Here is a 19,879-nt window from a genome sequence, read left to right as displayed (position 1 = left end):
CACACTCACACTCACACTCACACTCTCACACACACACACACACACACACTGACTAAACCGTCCCGAGTTTTGCCCCACACATGAAAATTACACTGCTTCTTATGTCCGGCTTGATCAGACTGGAAGAATAGAAATTGTTTGTTTGAGGATTTTTTTTATTTTTTATTTTTTTAAACATCTGATGATGATGATGATGATGATGATTATTATTATTATTATTATTATTATTGTTATTATTATTATTATTGATGATGATGATGATAATGATAATAATTATTATTATTATTACTACAAATTCACACTTTTTTTTTCATTTCATTTTTTCTTAGATTTGTTTGAAAGTGTAAATCACTTTGAAAAGTAACAATTAACTCCACAAGTCTGATTTTAGGCATCATTCATGTGTGATTACCAAATGGTGCAAAATAAATACATAAATAAACACTTTGGTTCTGGGTTTGTTCAAATGCCTTAGCAAACACCTCTAAACTATATCTGTGTGTCATATTCCCTAGTGAAGAAAAAAAAAAACCCAAATTGTATTGAATGTGCAAGAAAAAAAAAATGATGCATAGATAATATAAAAGACCACTTAAGTGTTTTTAAAGACTTTTAAAAAGTGTATTTTAGTAATAATGTCAAAATAAAGAATTTATTACTGCTTTAAAGAATTAAGCACATTTCGATGATTTGAATAACATACTGCACTAAAGCACATGGAAAGTGCTTTATGATTATAAGTTTAACTCTAGTGTGTTATTTGATATTTGATATAAGCTAGTATATTTAAAACATATTAAATTGCAACTTAAAGATGTGTTTGTACAAAAATATTTAAATGAATGACATATAGCATAATGTTCAACAAAAATGGCATCATACCATAAATGCATGTCTGTACATTCTGCAGTAAACTTTAACTTAATTACACTACTTAAGTGCTTCAAAAACACTCTGAAACATTTTAAGCATTATTGTTGTTACATTCAGTCCGCGCTTAAGTATAAGCTAGTAAAAAGTATAAAAGTAAAAAAAGTATTCTTTTTAAATGCATTTTAAAATGTAGGCCTAATTATTTTTCACAAGGATATGGAAATGTGATGTTTAATGCTCCAATACGTTCTGCTAACATCTTAGCTGCACTAGGTTTTGCTTTTCTGTGGATTGTTCAGTGGATATTGTTTTATTGCACATTGTTTACTAAACGATCATAGACCTGGGCAGATTGTTGCTCTTCAGGACGGGGCACAGACCAGCAGAGAAGAGGACATTTCTCAACGGATTGTATGTGTGTGAATAAAGCGGGGCCCTGTCCGCCCAGCGAGGGCTCTGTAAGAGACGGCTTATGAGGTCAAGGTGGGCTGCCAGCTCTTGCGTGACAAGATACATAGGGCTTTTTGATTCGCTCTTTGGCAGATTACAGGTTGCTATAGTTTCTCTAATGCTCAAATCAAGCATTCAGCTAATCGGCTCAGAATAGTTTAAAGGCTGCCGCTGATTTGGAAGAGATAAAACTTGGTGACGGAAAATCGGGGTGGAGAGTTTGACAAAAGCATGGCTGCTCCTGCTTTGATGTCCCGCTCCGTGTGAATGTGGACGGGGACCGGAGAAACACTCTGAGCTTATGGCCAAACACGCCAATACGACGAAACACAATGGCGACTATGGAGAGCAACAAGGCCCAAAAGAGTTGTGTTATCCTATTACTGATGTTGTTTTCTTGCTTTCTTCCACTGTCTCGCTCCGGGGATCTCTGACACACAATGAATACAAAAATAACACTTGGAACTCCTCACTTGGTCACCTCAAGTTTGTAAGTAGCCTGTACGTTCATCTGTATTCATGCATTAGAGATTCTGTGTAGTCTAGAGGACATTTGTGTTTAGAAAAGCATAACGATCAGTAATAGCAATGATAAAGTATACCAATATTTAAATATGTATTTAAATTGTGACATCATTTCTAATTCAGGCCTGGGTTATTATAACAAACAAACAAACAAACAAACAAACAAATAAATAAAAACAAAGATAGATGATACAATTATAAAATAACTTCGACCCTATTTAATGTTTTAATGCATATTACTGGCGTTAATGGGCGTGATTCATAAGTGCATGTTTTTCTAAAAAAAAAAAAATTGAAAACGGAAAATTTAATTGATGTAATTTACATTTATATTAATTGAATTTAGATACATTTACACACACAATTGTAACAATTTGTAGCTTTACTCTGCTCACTCTGGTGTTTTTTTGTTTTTATTATAGAAATTATTATCATTGTTATTAATATTAATACTAATTATAATAATTATTATAATAATAATTCAGTCTATATATGAAACCCTGTTGCTCACTCGAGTGAAAAATAAAATTAATTTAAACATGTATTATTATTATTATTATTATTATTATTATTATTATTATTATTTTACGAAAATACAATAAGGGTGATAAATTATACATTGTAAATCGATAAATCATATGTATAGTCGCAGATATACAGCGCTGAAATTAACTGAAAATGTATATCTAAAAAATGGACTACAAAATTTATTTAGGTTACAAAAATGGGCCTTGCAAAAGGTTTGATACAGAGAAGAAGATTTTGGTAACATTTTATTTTAAGGTGTCCCTATTTTACCCAGCACTGGGTTGTATTTAATCCAGCATTTTTTTGAATGTACAATTACACTGTAACAAGGACACATTAAAATAGTGTAACCAAGATTTTCAGTGAATAACTACTTCAATTCTGGTCTGTTCCTTACAACAAGTCTCTCTTTTGTGTTCCACAGAAAAATAACACCAAACAGGTTTGGAACAACATGAGGCTGAGTAAATAATGTCAGAATATACTTATTGGGGTGAATAATGTCAATATGATCTTTGTGAATGAGTAAAAGAGGGCCGTTCAGGTGAGTCCAGTGCTTATAGTAGCTCAGCGCTGCTCTTCTGAAGCCCAGGTGTGCCGCTGTAGCCCGAGTACATCACATGTGTGATTGACATCGATGTGGTGATTGACAGCTGCTGTGTTTGCATGTGTGTGTTGCAGACGGCGCTCCACTGGGCGGCCAAGCAGGGCCGTGTGGAGATGGCGGACATGATGGCGCGCTCCGGAGTGGACGTCAACCAGAGAGCGGTGAGAGCTGACAGGAGCCAGCGCCCCCACTGACACGCTCACATTTACACCTCTGCAGGGGCCCGCACACACAACACACACCCAAACACACACACAAATGAACACCTCCTCCTGCCGCTCAGGCTGCCCGTATAATGTGTGTGTTTGCGTATAATTAAAGCGTAATTTCTCTTTAATATGAGCCCTTAGGCCACAAACTTCCTCGCCTATGTGATTCGACGTGGCTAATCAGCTAAATTTTACTATTAATCAAACACACTCGCAGCGAGGGCTCGGATTTAAGTGGAGTGTGTTCGCATAAACATGACCTCATGTTTATTTATTCCAGATCTGCTAACAGTCAGGCAGTGAATGCTTTGGCCTTCCCCTCAGTTCATGCATATTATAATGCACTGTATCTTATCTCGTCATATTGAGGGTTGGTGAAGTGCAAAGGAAATACTGACAGGATCTTTGTGCCTCTGGCAGCACCCCTCCCTCCCTCCCGACCCCCAGCCTTTATTTGGAGGTCTATTTTCCCTTTATCACCCACAGCATCGTGGATCCTCTCAGAAGGTTATTTCAGATCAGATCCTGCTGCAGTTTAAAGAGTCCAATTCAACCCTTTGCAAATGGGCTGTTTATATAAATGTGAGGATCCAAGAGTGTTTGTTTGTGGGTAAGGGACTAAAAACATGTCAGAAATTATGATTAAAAAGGGGAAAGATTTTACATTTTTATAGTATTCAGGTTGGTTTTACACACATAATATATATCATTTTCAACAATGGTTTTGAGTTAATGATTCTAAAATTGTTAAGTAGTGTAACCAAAAAATACCTTTCAGCACGTCAATGTATAATTTATTATTATTATTATTATTATTATTATTTTATTCTAACATTTTTTCAAGGTTTAAAGTAGTGTTTAATATATATATATATATTAGTGCTGTCAAACGATTAATCGCGATTACTCCAAAATAAAACGTTTTTTTTTTTACATACTATATGTATGTGTGCTGTGTATATTTATTATGTATATATAAATACACACACAAGCATGTATATATTTCAGAAACATATGCTATGCTCATATAATAAATATATTGATTTATAACATAAATTATATGAATATAAATCTAGACATTATAGATATTTTCAAAATGTATACTGTATGTGTGTGTATTTATATATAAATAATAAATATACACAGCACACATGCATATTTTATACAAATTTGATTTTGTGTGCGATTAATCACGATTAATCGTTTGACAGCACTAATATATATATGTGTGTGTGTGTGTGTGTGTGTGTGAATATCAACAAAATATCTTCCTGCATGTGGTACACTGAATATTGTGTTACATTTTCTTATATTCAAATTTGTATTAGTTTTATACTAATGTTAAATCTTTAAATAAATATAAAAATAAAAAGAAAATGAAAATTGAAATGACAAGTTCATTTCAACCAACTTAATCAAAAATAAAATATTTAAATACATATTAAAATAAAATGTTTTACATTCTATTAAACAAAAATACAAATCTAAGGACCAAAGCTTTGATAAAAATAATTCCAAACTACTTAATGTTACATAATGTTACATCTCTTTAAATTTTTTTCAAACTGCCAAAATATCAAATTAATTTTAATTCAAAAAATGTGAGCATGTGCATCATAGTAAAGGTGTAGATTTATTTATGTATTTAGTTAGTTAGTTAGTTAGTTTGTTTGTTTGTATAAAAATATAGTTGTAAAATCCAAAGAGGGAAAGTGCTGTGATTACTTAATGTTTTCTCTCACTTTTCCCACTACTGTAATCTCCCTCCTCATTCGATCTGCAGTGACGTGCTCATTGAAGATAATGTTTAAAGCCTTCACGAGCACAGTCAAGCACACACGCACTTTTTATTGCCTTCATAATTACATAATTAACTTTTGCTCTCTAATCGTTATGGGGCTAATGGTGCTCTTCAAGTGCAGTCTCCTCTGGGCAGAAATGGAATAAAAAAATCAATAATCCATGCAGCGCTGTCAGGGTCTGGATTTGCCTCACTGTGATTCACAAACACACGATCGTGGATTTCTCTTTCTGTCACTGTCTCATTTTCCCTTTTGATAGACTTTTTTGGTGTTTCACCACTGAAAACAAAAATTGGTGAAGAATTTTGACTAAATGCTACCAAATTACACAAACAATTACGAAGAAATGGCAAGAGCAGTGAATTAAATATGAAGTTTTGAAGTAGAAAAACATATTCTATCTAAGTTAAAAATGCATAAACTGTTTATGTTAATTTATTATATGTGAATTTACATCTGATCGATGAAATGGTCAATTCCTTTAACTTTTAACATGTTTTATGAATAAATTAATAAGTTCATGCCTGTCTCTCTCTCTCTCTCTCTTTTAATACCAACACCTTTACCTGGGTTTTTAAGCATGTAAGTGTCCACCTGGTTTTATTCAGTTTCACATATTCAGAAAATGCATGTAAATTATCACAGTAGATTCTGACATTACTTTCTCCGTGAAGAATACATGTAATGTTCCCATAACATTTGGCCCAAACATGATATCATATCTACACTTTAGAGCAGTCTTGAGGTTGGAAGTGCACCCATGATGCTTTGAAATGCTGCAGGCGGCTCAATATGTTTTGTAGACTTAGATTTATGCTCTTCATATGAAGGAAATATTTCCAAAGCCAAACTGCCCGTGCTGTCGGTGTGAAATTAAGTTCTTGACCCATCTTGTGCTATGCTTATTCTGTTTCTGTAATCTTCTCTGGCTTTTGCTGGCAAATGGGAGCCGCCTCTGGTCTTGATGACGGCCTGCTTTCTTCTTTCTTTCTGAAGGGGGTGAGTTTGATTTCAATACACCTGTGAAATGAAGCAGGATTTAGAAGAAATGTGCTTCAGATTACGCTACACACTCATTGGCTGTCCAGCTATCAGAGGATTGTGGGACGGTTAAGAACTGGCACACTGTGGGACCAAATCCCTTTTCCTTGCCTAGCATTGAACAAATAGGTTTTATTAAACATTCAAAATGGAGATACTATGAGATTAAGTTACGAACCTCGGAAGTAATGGGGATTTAATGCCATTACCATTCAGACTAATACAGGAAGTATGTGCAATAGTAGGGTGTTTCCTAAGCTGAATATGACAATTTTTATCATTTCATTTTGTGGAGCTCATTGCTATTACTGCCTGCACAGTTGATAAGTTCTAAATGGCATACTATAATGCTGTTCATAGTATATTATAAAGGATTAGGTATGCATACTTGGTGTATGATACCTCGAAGAAAAACATATTGATCAGAATTAACCAGGCCTACATAGAGTTCACTATACCTGAGATGCACCTAGAACTTAAAATGTAATATATATTTCTTTGTTTGCCTTGAAAGTCAACAAAGTCATATAGTAAAAGTAAAATGGGTTGAGAGTGCATGTGATTAGGGCTGGGTAAAAATATGGATAGCTGATTTTTTTTTTTTTTGGAAATATGAAAAGTTGTATGTCATGCATTTAAATGTATTTGTAATTACACATGTATAATGATGGCACTGAAATGTAGTGCATTTAAACTATATTACATTTAAAAGTAATAACACTACAGTTAAAATTGCAATCAAGCACTTTACATGTGCTTACATGTGCTCTACACATCAAAATAAATGTACTTCTTTAAAACACAAACAAATGATTATGAAAACGGTGAGTGAAATGTTTACTGTGACATTATTACAAAGTGCACTTTTTAAAAGTCTGCTAAAAGGCACAATATGTAATTTTCGCCGCTAGAGGGATTATTAACATAGCAGAATGAAGCAGGGTGAGGCTGAAAGCCGTCGAAATGAAACGACTCGAAAGCAGCGGAGCTTTTATTACGCCACAGTCGACCGCTTCTGCTCCTTCCGGTCGTGCGTATGTGGGGTAAAGCAGCTCTGTTTTATCATACTAGATACATTTGAAAGTTCTGTTATAATGCTACTTTGTGCGGTCGTCACCGGTCTATTAAAACACACAACAATAATAAAGCGTCTTTGGTGTTTCCATGTTTTCTACAAAACAAAACCGGAAATCGAGGGGTTATGACGTCATTGGCAGGCGACACAATCACACTATGGACACGCTCCGTGTCACTAGTTAAAATTGCTTATTTCTCTGGATTTAAACATTCTTCGAAACATTTGGGATAATGAAAGTACACAAGTCAGCAAAATATATAACACTGTTCTAGTGGGTTTTGGATATTTTAATAAAAAAATCTTACATATTGTGCCTTTAAGTGAGTTAAGAAACATAGTCATGAAAGTGTACTGTATTTACACTAAGTACACTTAAGTGGCCTTGTTTTATTTCATTAATATTACACTACAAGTGCACATTCAATACAATTAAGCAAACTTCTTCTTCACGAGGGTCATGACAGCAGTTAGTCAGTCTCGTTAAAACCAAACTCACTGTCTTACCTTGATCTCCATTGGCTCCTTTGGCACCCTGGACGGTCTCTCCAGGTCCTTTACTGATACTGAAGCTGACGTGAAACTGAGCACATGAAAGTGGATGTGACCTTTCCAAAAATGTCAGTGCTAGGACTAGTGTAATAATCTACAAGTGCACATTCAATACAATTAAGCAAACTTCTTCTTCACGAGGGTCATGACAGCAGTTAGTCAGTCTCGTTAAAACCAAACTCACTGTCTTACCTTGATCTCCATTGGCTCCTTTGGCACCCTGGACGGTCTCTCCAGGTCCTTTACTGATACTGAAGCTGACGTGAAACAGAGCACATGAAAGTGGCTGTGACCTTTCCAAAAATGTCAGTGCTAGGACTAGTGTAATAATGAGGAGTAGAGCAGAGGGAAGTCTACTTTAACCTTTAAGGGCAGCAGCACTACACTATGATAGTGCTGTGCTGTTAGCAACATGGCTACGCTGTGCTACACACTACAAACACAGCCACCAGCGATCCTGGACTGATTCTAGGCTGCATTACCCGAAGAATGAAGTAGTGACACCTTTACATGGACGTCTAGCATGTTTGCACTCCATTTCATGCAGTAACACTGCTGAAAAAACAAACAAAAAAGCAATAGACACCATTACAGAATTTGTAATGGTTTTACTGGTTATAATGGGACCTGTATTGGTTTTAATGGGAACTGTAATGGACCCTTTGGGTTTATACTGGTAATTGGTCGCCTTCTATTTGTGGCTTGTTAAAACCAATAAATCTGAATGGAATATGTCCCAAAACACACTAAAGAAAAACATTTTGAATGGTTTTAATGGTTAAAAGTTGATGGTGTGTAATGTTTGTAATGGTACTTGTAGTTAGAAGACCATTAGAATTTTCTGTGATGGTTTCTATTGTTTTTATCAGCAGGGTAGGCTTGAGTACTTCAAGGACTACCCATGATTCAATCTCTGTGTGTTTCTCTATATAAGTTCTGTTCCAGAATGTGAACGCTGTCTGCTGCTTACATAGACCTCCTGAGTGACTGATTTGTATCAATCTACACAGGCAGCAACTCGACACATTATACAACTAGTGCCTTTCACAAAAAGTTAACTGGAGACTTGATTCACAACTGATTCCAGTAGAGTTTGACGTTAGCATGTTGTTAGGCTAACAACAGGTATGTTTACATGCACTAAATTTCGAGAATCCAAATAAATCCAATCCAATTTCAGATTCTAAATGTTCTGCTTATGTGAACCCTAAACTTTGAATCTGATTCACGTTTGTTTACATGTGCATAACATTACAAATCTTCCAGGCCCTGTTGTGTTTGTAATTCACTAAAACACATATGGTCCAGGTCAATATTAGATCCCACCTCCTCTGAACAAACCACAGAGTTTCCATATGGTGTGTGGAAATGGATACTCCATGGTTTCCCATCACCACCTACAGCTCATTTGGACCCTACGCTGAGAGACAGAGAGAGGGTTGTCCTTCTTTTTGTTCAGTTTTTTCACGTACTGTGAATGTTCAGCCAAACTGTAAATTGCTCTCTTCACAGAATGACGTTACAGTTGAGCAGACCAGTGAAGTTTAGGTCAGTGGTGCTCAATTGGTTTTGAAATGTAATATTGGGCACAATCATATCCATTAATTTATCAATTAAATTTAAATGAATGAATAAATAAATAAATAAATAGAATGAATGAATGAATGAATGACACCTCTTCTATTATGGTTACACCGCATGACATTTTAGAGTCTTAAATTTAGACTTTTCTTAGATAGTATAGTAGTTGGTAAAAATAGTCTTTCAAAACTCATTCATGCATTCATTCATTCATTCCTTTAGATGTGTAAACACTACTTGAAGAATATATATAATTTAAGTAAATATTTTATACAATATTTAAAGCTTAAAGAAAATGTAAATGCCTTTTACTTGATGGTTACACCACATGTCATTTTAAAATAATTAAATTTTGACTTTTGTTAAATAATATAATAGTTGGTTAAAATAAATAAATAAATTGAATTAATTAATGAATGAATTAATTAATTAATTAATGACTTAGACACCTCTTTTATTATGGTTACACCACATGACATTTTATAGTAATTACATTTAGACTTTTCTTAAATAGTATAGTAGTTGGTAAAAATAGTCTTTCAAAACTAACTCATTAATTCATTCATTTAGATGTGTAAACAATACTTGAAGAATATATATAATTTAAGTAAACATTTTATACAATATTTAAAGCTTAAAGAAAATGTCAATGCCTTTTACTTGATGGTTACACCACATGACATTTTAAAATCCTTACATTTAGACTTTTGTTAAATAATATAATAGTTTGTTAAAATAAATAAATTGAATGAATGAATGAATGAATGAATGCAATGACTTAAAGGGATAGTTCACCCAAAAATGAAAATGTGATGTTTAGATAGACTGCAACGGTTGGACTTAAAAATCATCAAATGTGTTCTACTGAAGAAACAAAGTCACCTACATCTTGGATGCCCTGGGGGTAAGCAGATAAACATCAAATTTTCATTTTTGGGTGAACTATCCTTTTAAAGACACCTATTCTATTATGTTATAGTTTTTTTTTATTGAAATTATATAGTGCTGGGTAGTAGATGATAGCATGTAATCTAGATTACCTAATCAGATTACAAAAATTACTTATAATTGGATTAAATTACATTTTAAAATACTCAAAATCTGATCATCAAAAACAGTTACTTTTTTATTGATTACAGTGATCACGTTATTCACACAGTAGCAATAAATTATTCATAATTTATAAACTCTGCCTAATTTTTTCTCATCTTTTAAATTTCCCTTTCTAAAATATCCTGCCACTTATGCATTCAGAAAGTCTTCCAGTTTTGTGGACATTCACACAAAGACCAGTCACTAGTCAGGTAGATATAATTACACAGAAAAGAATTGGGAGGCCGCACATCTTTTGACTACTGGATTTACAAGAATAATTTCAGTTTTAAAAAGTGTTCCCTCAACAGTGCATCAACAAATTCTAAGCTTTTTATTAAACTCGCGAACCCCAGTTTGTTGTGCCATGATGTTAATAACAACTAATGGAACATATTTTCTTTCTCTTTGTGTTTTTATATCAGTATGGTACAAGATTATTTAAATCAATGTGATAAACGATTTATGTCAAAAGTAATCTAAAAGTAGTCTTATTATATTACCTAAAATGTGTAATGTAATGGATTACGTAATTAACTACAGTGTTTGTCATGTAATTTGGAATCAGTAACGGACTACAATTTGTAAGTAATCTACCCAGCACTGTATTGTGTTATAATAAAGCAATAAGCCCCGTGAAGCCGTGGTTTACAGTGAATTTATAACAGCTAAGGGGCGTTGTTAGGTACGACGCGAAGCAGAGCTTTTATAAAACGGTTATTCCATATACGTTGTACGGTTTCACAAAATAAAACAGAGCAAATAAAGTGTAATGCTATTATTAAAATGCCTCGGTTACGTATGTAACCCTCGTTCCCTGAAGGAGGGAACGGAGACGTCACGTCGGTTACAATTCGTCGGTCCCCGACGTGACTCGGAGTGACCGACTGAAAGGGAAACAGTATTGTTCCACCAAACAATGTAGTCACACAAACATAAACAAAGGTGTATGTTTGTAGAGTCATTTACAACAGCTTCGAACGTGGCTCAGCCAATCAGAATCAAGGACCGGAACTATCCGTTTTATAAATGAAAAATTTAAAGTAGCTTATCACATTGAAGAAAAAACGTTACTGATGAGTTTGGAATAATATTTTAGATTATTCGATTATTTAGATTATTATTCAATTATTCAGATTAGATTATTTTAGACTATTTCCTCGGGAAAACCCTTTTGTTTTCAGGAGAAAAAAAAAAGCAGAAGAAAATGACATGATACAAATGGCCACTTCATCTTCACCTTCATGACAACATAAAAAAAATCTTGTAAAATATCTTTATTTATTATCTTTATATTTATGGCATGGCAAGGATAGTTCAGGTTGTAAAATGTCATGTAGTACAACCCTTTAAAACATTATATGAATTAATAATTCATATTTGTAAAAAGAAAAAATACTTTTTATTATTTTTAACAATTATTTATTGCTAAATACATTTTTATTAATTAAAATATTTAAAATATTTATTCATTCATTCATTTACTTGTTTGTTTATTTGTCTGAAAATAATGCATAAAAGATATACACTGTATTGATGATACAAAAAAAACATTACATTTTACATCACATGACATTTATAGAGTCATTAAATTTCAACTTTTATGGATTGAATAGACTTATTCATGTCAATGCAACATAAATACGGAGCATTTTTCTAACAATTGGCATTAGTCAAGTGGATATAATTACACTGAAAACTGAGAGGCCACGCAGCATTTGAACACTGGACACAAATCATTTCAATTGTAAGAATTTTCCTAACATTTCAACATTGCATCAACAAATTACTAGCCTTTCGTTAAACTTTTCATTTTTAATTTCGTTAAGCTTTTCATTTGAAACCAGATGTTTATTTTTATTTTCTTTATCTTGGACGCTCTTACAGGTTTTGAGAACGTTAAGCTTTTCCCAGAATGATTGTCATGGATATTTGAAGACGTGTCAAACACAGACAAAACCTCACTCTCATCAACACACTTTACTCTATCTCCAAAAAAACTTGAATTCAGTCACTAAACTAAAGGTGTTTGGCTCTTTAAACATGGTATAGCAGATCAATTTTAGCAAAACTTTAAGTTCTGTCATCAGCTCCTCGTCCTCGTGTTGTTTCAGACTTCTGTGATGTACTGGTTTGGTCCACACAATGAAAATTATTGAGGTCCAAAATAACATTGGACCCTACTGACTCTCATTGTATGGCCTTTATTAATCAGAGGTATATAGCATGTCTCAGGCTGTCGGTGTGTGTATACTGAGCGGCAGACTGATGAGATCTCTAGCGCCAGACCTTCACCTGGGAACCTCCGAAGCAATGAGCCGTGCCTGGCCAAGCTGCCATCATCCCCCTCACTAAGTCACCAGACTGTTCACTGTTCACACACTCGTATGAACATCGTCTACAGCGTGTTGATTCATTCCACTGCCTTTCCACTGTGTTTCTGTTCACCTTATCAACTTTAAGTAGTAGTTACAAAGATCATGCATTCATTTGATGGAATAGTTTGCACAATAATGAATGGTCAAACAATTGACATTTGTTCTGCTCACAGCAGTTATTGATTATCACCAATGTTTATTTCAATATTTAAATTTTATTACAAATAGACACAACATCTTAATTGGGTTTGGTGGAAATAGTGATGAAAATTACGTTTTTTTATTTATTTATTTTTTTTTTTTATAAAATGGCTGACTCAACTTGCTAAGGCTTAAACTTAAAAATTATTATTAATGGTAAATAAAAAAAACACCACAACTGAGTGATAATCAAAATATGTGGTATAAAATAAAATAAAATAAAAAAGTTGTATGTCACTTTTGAATATCACATATAAAAAAATATTAATAAAATAAAATAAAATTGAAATAAATGGTAAATTGTACATGGTTAAAAAATACCCAACTAAATGGTTGTCATCAGTTGTGAATAATAATAATAATAATAATAATAATGGTTGACCCCAGTCTTTGTATAGAATACCTTTTTTAAATAATTAAATAAAAAAAAGTTAAATTAAATCAAATGTTAAACGTAGATGTAAAATTGACACCAACTGAGTAATAGAAACAAATAATGTTGATGATGGTTTATTCAATCTTTCTTAAAAATTAAACTCTTTAACATCTTAAAAAAAAATTAAATTAAATTAATAATGACACACATTTTTTGTATTTTAAGCCTGGACAACTGTGAAATAATAAACTCTATATATAAAAGGAATTTGATAATAAAATAAACGACAATGGTAAATGGTAAAAAGCCATTATAATGTGACCCTATACCAAAAATAAAAAAGTTTACCTATACTAATTTTTATAAAAATCAACCCCTGTACTGGAACAGCTTACAAAGTGCTTGTAGGTGCAGAAACACCCATGTATTAAAGTACCATGGTATTACCATCTGATTCCATTACTGCACCATAGTTCGACCAGAGTGTTTTTATATAAGGACTCTGAATCTATTTGAAGCATTCAAACCGCTGCACTAATGATTTCTGTAGCACTCCGGGTGAATAATGCATTATCTTATCATGGCAAGATCTGCGCGAGTGGTTAGGGAACTGCAGATAGTTTAACATAGTTACCAACTGACTGCTTGCAGTGCCTTAAGCAATATAGTTGAACAGCGTTATAGGATTACCGCTTTGCGCCTGGAAACATAAGCCTCTCTTAGCGGCGTACAGCTTAAGACCTCCGCTTAACTCTATTAAAGCACACAGAATTTCTCCAGACACACGCGTAATCATATAACTCCGTTAAAACAGCTCGCAGTTGCTTCGGATACAGTCATGACTGGATTGTTGAAAATCAGAGTTAGCGTCTCGCTCTTTATTGAAACTGCGGTTTTATTAGTTTATTGTTATCAATTCATGTCCGTCGTCGATATTTAGGCACTGCGGGAGCTGCACTGTGGTTTTCCAGCGTCTTGTTTGGTTGACTGTCCACTTCAGGACTTGAGCTGACGGAATACTTGAACAAGTGCTGTTGTTGAAGATCTTCCAGCATGTTCTGTAATAGTGAAAATGGTGTAAAACACACACTCTGCTTTAGGAGCTAATATATCACTCAATAGAATAAGCGACTGGGGAGACATCCGTATACATTGATATTGAGGGTTTGAGAGTGATGTAGCTTTAGCCTGTTGGTCAGAGAAGCCCTTAGGTCGTGTCTGCGAGGCCAGTTTTTCTGTAACGCCACAATCCAACACTAGTTATAGTCTACAAACATAAACCCTCGCTGGGTGAACCTCACAAACACCGGTGACGCAATACAGGTAACGCCAGTTACGTAATCAGATTACTTTTTTTAAGTAACTAGTAAAGTAACGCATTACTTTTTAATTTAGAAGGAAATATCTGCGTTACTTTTCCAAATGAGTAACAGTAGTTACTTTGTTTCCATGTATTGAGTGACAGCTCTGGTGTTGCCATGGTGACAGAAATCAGGAGTAAGTGCAGAGTGCTGTGTGTGAATGTGATCTTACTGTAGTTCTAGACTAAATATTAACTATTTACTCTTCTCATGACACAAAAACAGATTCAGTGTTCCTCAAAATGAATAAAAACAGTCAAATGCAAACTCAGATTATTATACAAACCTGCAATAATTAAATATGAAAAACTATCATCTATTTAATCCCATTTTATTAACCACTGATCTTCGATGATGCAATTCAATGATACTAACAAGCAAAACTGACGCATTTGTGTTTGATTTTTGTTATTGCTGAATAGTGTTGAACTTTCTTCTCCTGCGTCATATTCTTCACGAGATTTGTTTGAGCTGCGCCCTCTACTGAACAGATGTGAATTTACATTTCCTTCAGCCTGAGGCGTATTCATTTCGCTTTTGTGTGAAAGGGCTTTTACATTTGTATTTTTTTTTATATTAAAAACAAACAAGCAAGCCCTGCCCAGATTTAACATAATATATTATTTTCCATAAAAAGTAACTAAGTAACATAATTAGTTACTTTTTTAGGGAGTAACACAATATTGTAATGCATTACTTTTAAAAGTAGCTTTCCCCAACACTGGTAAACACTGTCAAGTAATGTACAAGCTATATTATATTTTTGTATAATGAGCATTAAACTGTGTAATTGGCTGTTACTGGGGTTATTATAAATAACTAAATCTCAATTGGGTTATAATAAAAAACTCAAAGTATATTGGCTTATTATAATGAACTACAACTAAAGCCATGAAAATATTTGTGTTAATGGAAATAAAACAAACGTTAATAAAAGCAAATTAAAGTTATTTTATTTCAGCTCATTTTCAGTTTAACATTCTGTAAAACAGGAGACGTTGACCTTTAGCGCTGTCCTCATTTTCCCTCTCTTTATGTTACCCGGCCTTTTTTCTAATGCACAGTCCTCACCTCTTCTTTTCACTGTTATCTCAAATAATTACCCTTCCGTTTCCCCCCGAATCCCTGGAGGCCCGAGCTGCTCAAAAGGCCACTCAGTGTGTCCAGGCGCGGAGGGATTGAGATCAGCGCTCAGTCGCTCAGTATTCAGTCTCTAATTAACCGCCGCGGCGTTCCAGCAGGCCCCAGTCCAGCCCGAGTCCATATGGCTGCTACAAGGCCAGTGCGATTATCACCATGTGCTACAGAGCAAGAGAGAGAGGGGATGACTGAAGAGAGAGAGAGAGCGCTTGGGTGTATTATTTTTAACGACTCTCCGTTGGCAGAGATGACAGTGCATTTGTTATTTTTAAGCGGCAGTAGCCTAACCTTGACCTCCCACACACTCACACCTCTGTTTATGTGTTAGCAAAAGTCATTACTGAGAGTGTTTGTGTGTTACGAGTGCGAGAGAAGGAAAACATAATCATATTTTATTCATACAGTGTTGAATGCGAGAGCAGCATTTCTGGTCAGATTTACTGTTGCTCGGTGAATTTTCACAGGCAAAATCCAGTTATTTCAATAGGAATCCACGCGATTGGGACTTTCCAAATGCAGATTTCGCAATAGGTTCAAGTTGGTCATACATATTTGCCGGGTTGAGCGACAGAAACCGTATGAAAGTGTGAGACCTAGAAGACAGTTTGTAAGTTCGGGATGAAGGAGGTGTGAACCGGCAAATGTTTAATGACAAAATAAACAAACAACCAAAACGAGAGTAAGCCGCCTCATGGCTGACTGCCGCAGAAAAGTAAACAAAACAAGCGATGTAAATGTCCTCTCTTGTCTTCCTCTGTTGTCACTCCTCCTTTTATCCTTGCTGAGCTCCTCCGTGGGGCTCATTAACATTCGTGCCACTGGACTCGCTCCGCCCCCCCATGGCTCTTGGCCCCTCCCCACTCCTCTCCACAGACCATTTTTGTTGCTCACTAATTTCGCTAATGTGACCACACACATTTAAAGATGCAATTCACCACTGGAAAAATAGGGTTTTAATACAAGTTGGCTGTCTGTGCAGTAGAAACACGAGTGTACAAAAACAAACAAACAAACAAACAAAAAAAAACAGCTACATGCTAAATAGAAAACTATGGTACCTTGTTTCTGCCACTGAATGAAAAATAAAAACGGTAACTGCAACTTTTTATCTCACTATTCTGAGGTTTTTCGAGGAGTTGCGAATTTACAGAATTGTGTGAAATTAACTCACATTTGCAAGTTACAAAGTCAGAATTGTGTGATATAAAATCAACATTGTGAGTTACAAAGTCAAGTTACAAATAGTAAGATTATGTCTCGCAATTGACCGTTCGCAAAGAGCTTGATTGACAGGTGATCTGACCAATCATAACGCCAAATCCGCCAACTTGTCTGACAGCTATGGCTGGAAACTTACAATAAATTAAAAAATTTTACCTATTAGATTGTGTTTTATTAACGTCTACACCTACCCCAACCCTAAAAAAAATTATGCAAAAACAGTAATTATTGTTGTACAGCGTGACAGAAAATATACTATATTGATGTGCGCATGCCCAGGAGCCGCAGCTGCTTGTTCAGGTGTGTTTGATTAGGGTTGGAGCTGAACTCTGCAGGACTGCGGCTCTCTAGGACTGAACTTGCCTACCCCTGGTCTAGGGCATTTTTCTGAGTCAACATGCCCTAGACAGATGTCTTTGACTGTTGCGCTTAAGGCACATGACACGGCATGACATGTTCTGTGTGAATTAAAAAAAATTATGCAAAAACAGTAATTATTGTTGTACAGCGTGACAGAAAATATACTATATTGATGTGCGCATGCCCAGGAGCCGCAGCTGTTTCCCAACCACAAATCAGACAGGAAAGTAGATTAATTTTGGTTGACTTAAACTTGAAAAATGGTATGTTCCGCGGTTGAAATAAAATATGTTCTGATGTTCATTCATGTTTATTTCGCGCTTTAGGTAAATATGAAAAAAGCTTTAACTGAGCCAATACAGTGATCTCTCATTAAAGAGCCACAAAACAGAATTTATTGTTTGAATTTCTTTAAAAATGACAAAACTCTGTCTTGTCTGTCGGTGTGTCAGTTTCCTCTTTGCTCCACGATGTGTACTGTGAGAGCAGCATGGCTTGTCGGACATAGCAACAGTAAATAAGGAGTGCAGGTCAATTGCGAGAAAAAAGTCAGAATTGCAAGATAAAAAGTCGCAATTACCTTTTTTATGGCAGAAATGGGCTTCCGTAGAAAACAGACAAAATGGGCTGAAAAAAATCGCACTTACGCTTTTTGTATCTAGCTCAAAGACAGTTTGATTTAGCCCAGTGCATAATGGGTATTGAAGTTTTCCTACCATTTTTTTTAAAGCACTTTTTCTCTCTTTTCTCTTGTAATGTAGCACCGAATGAATGAATGAATGCATTTCTACTGCATGGACAGACAACTTTTATTAAAACCCCATCTTGTCAGCAGTGAATTAACCCTTAAAGGGGCTGTTCACACACATTTTTCAGGTCCACTGCGCTTAAGGCACATGACACGGCATGACATGTTCTGTGTGAATTGCCCCTGACAAAGTAAAATTAACTGTTTAAAAAGGAATGTTCAAATATCCGTTACTCTCACCGAATCGTTCACATGCCATTTTTTCTGTTAACTTTCTGTATTCTTGAAAATGAAAGGGGACTGGAGCAAAACTGACGAGGAGAAGCATCATGAAAGTAGTTAATATGACTCATATGCTGTATTACAAGCCTTCTGAAGCCATGTGACAGCTTTGTGTAAAGAACAGACTGAAATTTAATTGACTTTTTCTGGGTGAACTTTCCCTTTAAAAGAACCTCCTTAGTAGTTGTGTGTGTGTATTTATGGAAAATGCAGCACAGTGTAACACAGGTGACATTAATAACATGAGTTATTAATAACACCAATGATTCAAAATGTTTATTTGCTGTACAATCTGAAACAGCTTTTTTTTGCTTTCTTCAGATGCCAAAGTCAATATAAGGGACTATCACGGGAAGATGGCAGCTCATTACTGGAGTGGCAGCAAGGATATTTTTACCGAACACCGATCTCATCCTGGCACGTATTTACTATTCAGTGTTTCACATTTCCAGAAGCATGTTTAGAACAGTGACTAACAAAATTATTCTGTGCATTGTGTCAAAATCTCTCAGCTGCTGTATTGGCTGTCTGTGGTGATTGACAGCTGTTTTGCTCCACTCAGCTGGCAGCTGGCCGAGGGGGAGGCGGGCCCAGTGTTACGCGCAGCTGTCTGCCCTCCTGTCTCGCTCTCAGAGTAACAGAAACATCAGTGCAGAGACGTCCAGCAGTCCACTAGAGCTCCATCACCCTCACCCTGATACACACTCAGCATGAACCACTGCCCAGTGATTGTCAAGTATTCATGAAATGAGTGATTAAATGATTAGTTCGAATAAAAATTAATATGCTGTCATCAATTACTCACCCTTGTGCCATTCAACTTGCATGCTAAGACTGAATCCTTTGACAATAATATATTAATTGTAGGGTTCTTGTACAAAGAAAAACCTTGTATTGAATGTGTACTTGTAATAATATATATACAGGTACATCTAAAAAAATTGAATATCATGAAAAAGGTCAATATTTTTTGTCACTCATTTCAGAAAGTGAAACCCATATATTATATAGATTCATTACACATAGAGTGAAATGTTTCAAGCCTTTATTTCTTGAAATGTTGATGATTATGGCTTACAGATAATGAAAACCCAAAATTCAGTGTCTCAGGAAATTAGAATATTGTGAAGAAGTTCAATATTGGAAAGTCATGGTGTCACATCCTAATCAGCTAATTACCTCAAAACACCTGCAAAGGTTTCCTGAGCCTTTAAATGGTCTCTCAGTCTGGGTCAGTAGGCTACACAATCATGGGGAAGACTGCTGACTTGACAGATGTCCAGAAGACAGTCATTGAGTCCCTCCACAAGGAGGGTAAGCCACAAAAGTTCATTGCTAAAGAAGCTGGTTGTTCACAGAGTGCTGTATCCAAGCATATTCATAGAAAGTTGAGTGGAAGGAAAAAGTGTGGTAGGAAAAGGTGCACCAGCAAGAATTTGGGGGAGCTTCACAAGGAGTGGACTGAGGCTGGCGTCAG

General features: G+C 35.2%; 1 protein-coding gene across 4 annotated transcripts in view; it reads left to right on the top strand.

Annotated features, from left to right (window-relative positions):
• The window catches only part of LOC107679978 (ankyrin repeat domain-containing protein SOWAHC-like), an 83,157-nt gene that overhangs the window by 62,321 nt on the left and 957 nt on the right, over window positions 1–19,879 (top strand). For 2 of the 4 annotated variants that reach the window (XR_001633106.1, XR_001633105.1), the window contains exons 5-8: window positions 453–460; window positions 3,058–3,144; window positions 5,574–5,993; window positions 9,100–9,103. Coding sequence is in view for 2 of the 4 variants with exons in the window: in XM_016475712.1 (XP_016331198.1) it covers window positions 453–460; window positions 3,058–3,177 (128 nt within the window). In the remaining 2 variants the exon portion in view is untranslated. Of the gene's footprint in view, window positions 1–452; window positions 461–3,057; window positions 3,684–5,573; window positions 5,994–9,099; window positions 9,104–18,723; window positions 18,814–19,879 lie in introns of those variants that run through there. The other 2 variants (XM_016475713.1, XM_016475712.1) reach the window with 2 other exon arrangements.

This window comes from Sinocyclocheilus anshuiensis, unplaced genomic scaffold (genome assembly GCF_001515605.1).
Source record: "Sinocyclocheilus anshuiensis isolate Anshui unplaced genomic scaffold, SAMN03320099.WGS_v1.1 scaffold528, whole genome shotgun sequence".
Taxonomy (NCBI): Eukaryota; Metazoa; Chordata; class Actinopteri; order Cypriniformes; family Cyprinidae; genus Sinocyclocheilus; species Sinocyclocheilus anshuiensis.
This window is presented reverse-complemented; position numbering and strand designations above follow the sequence as displayed.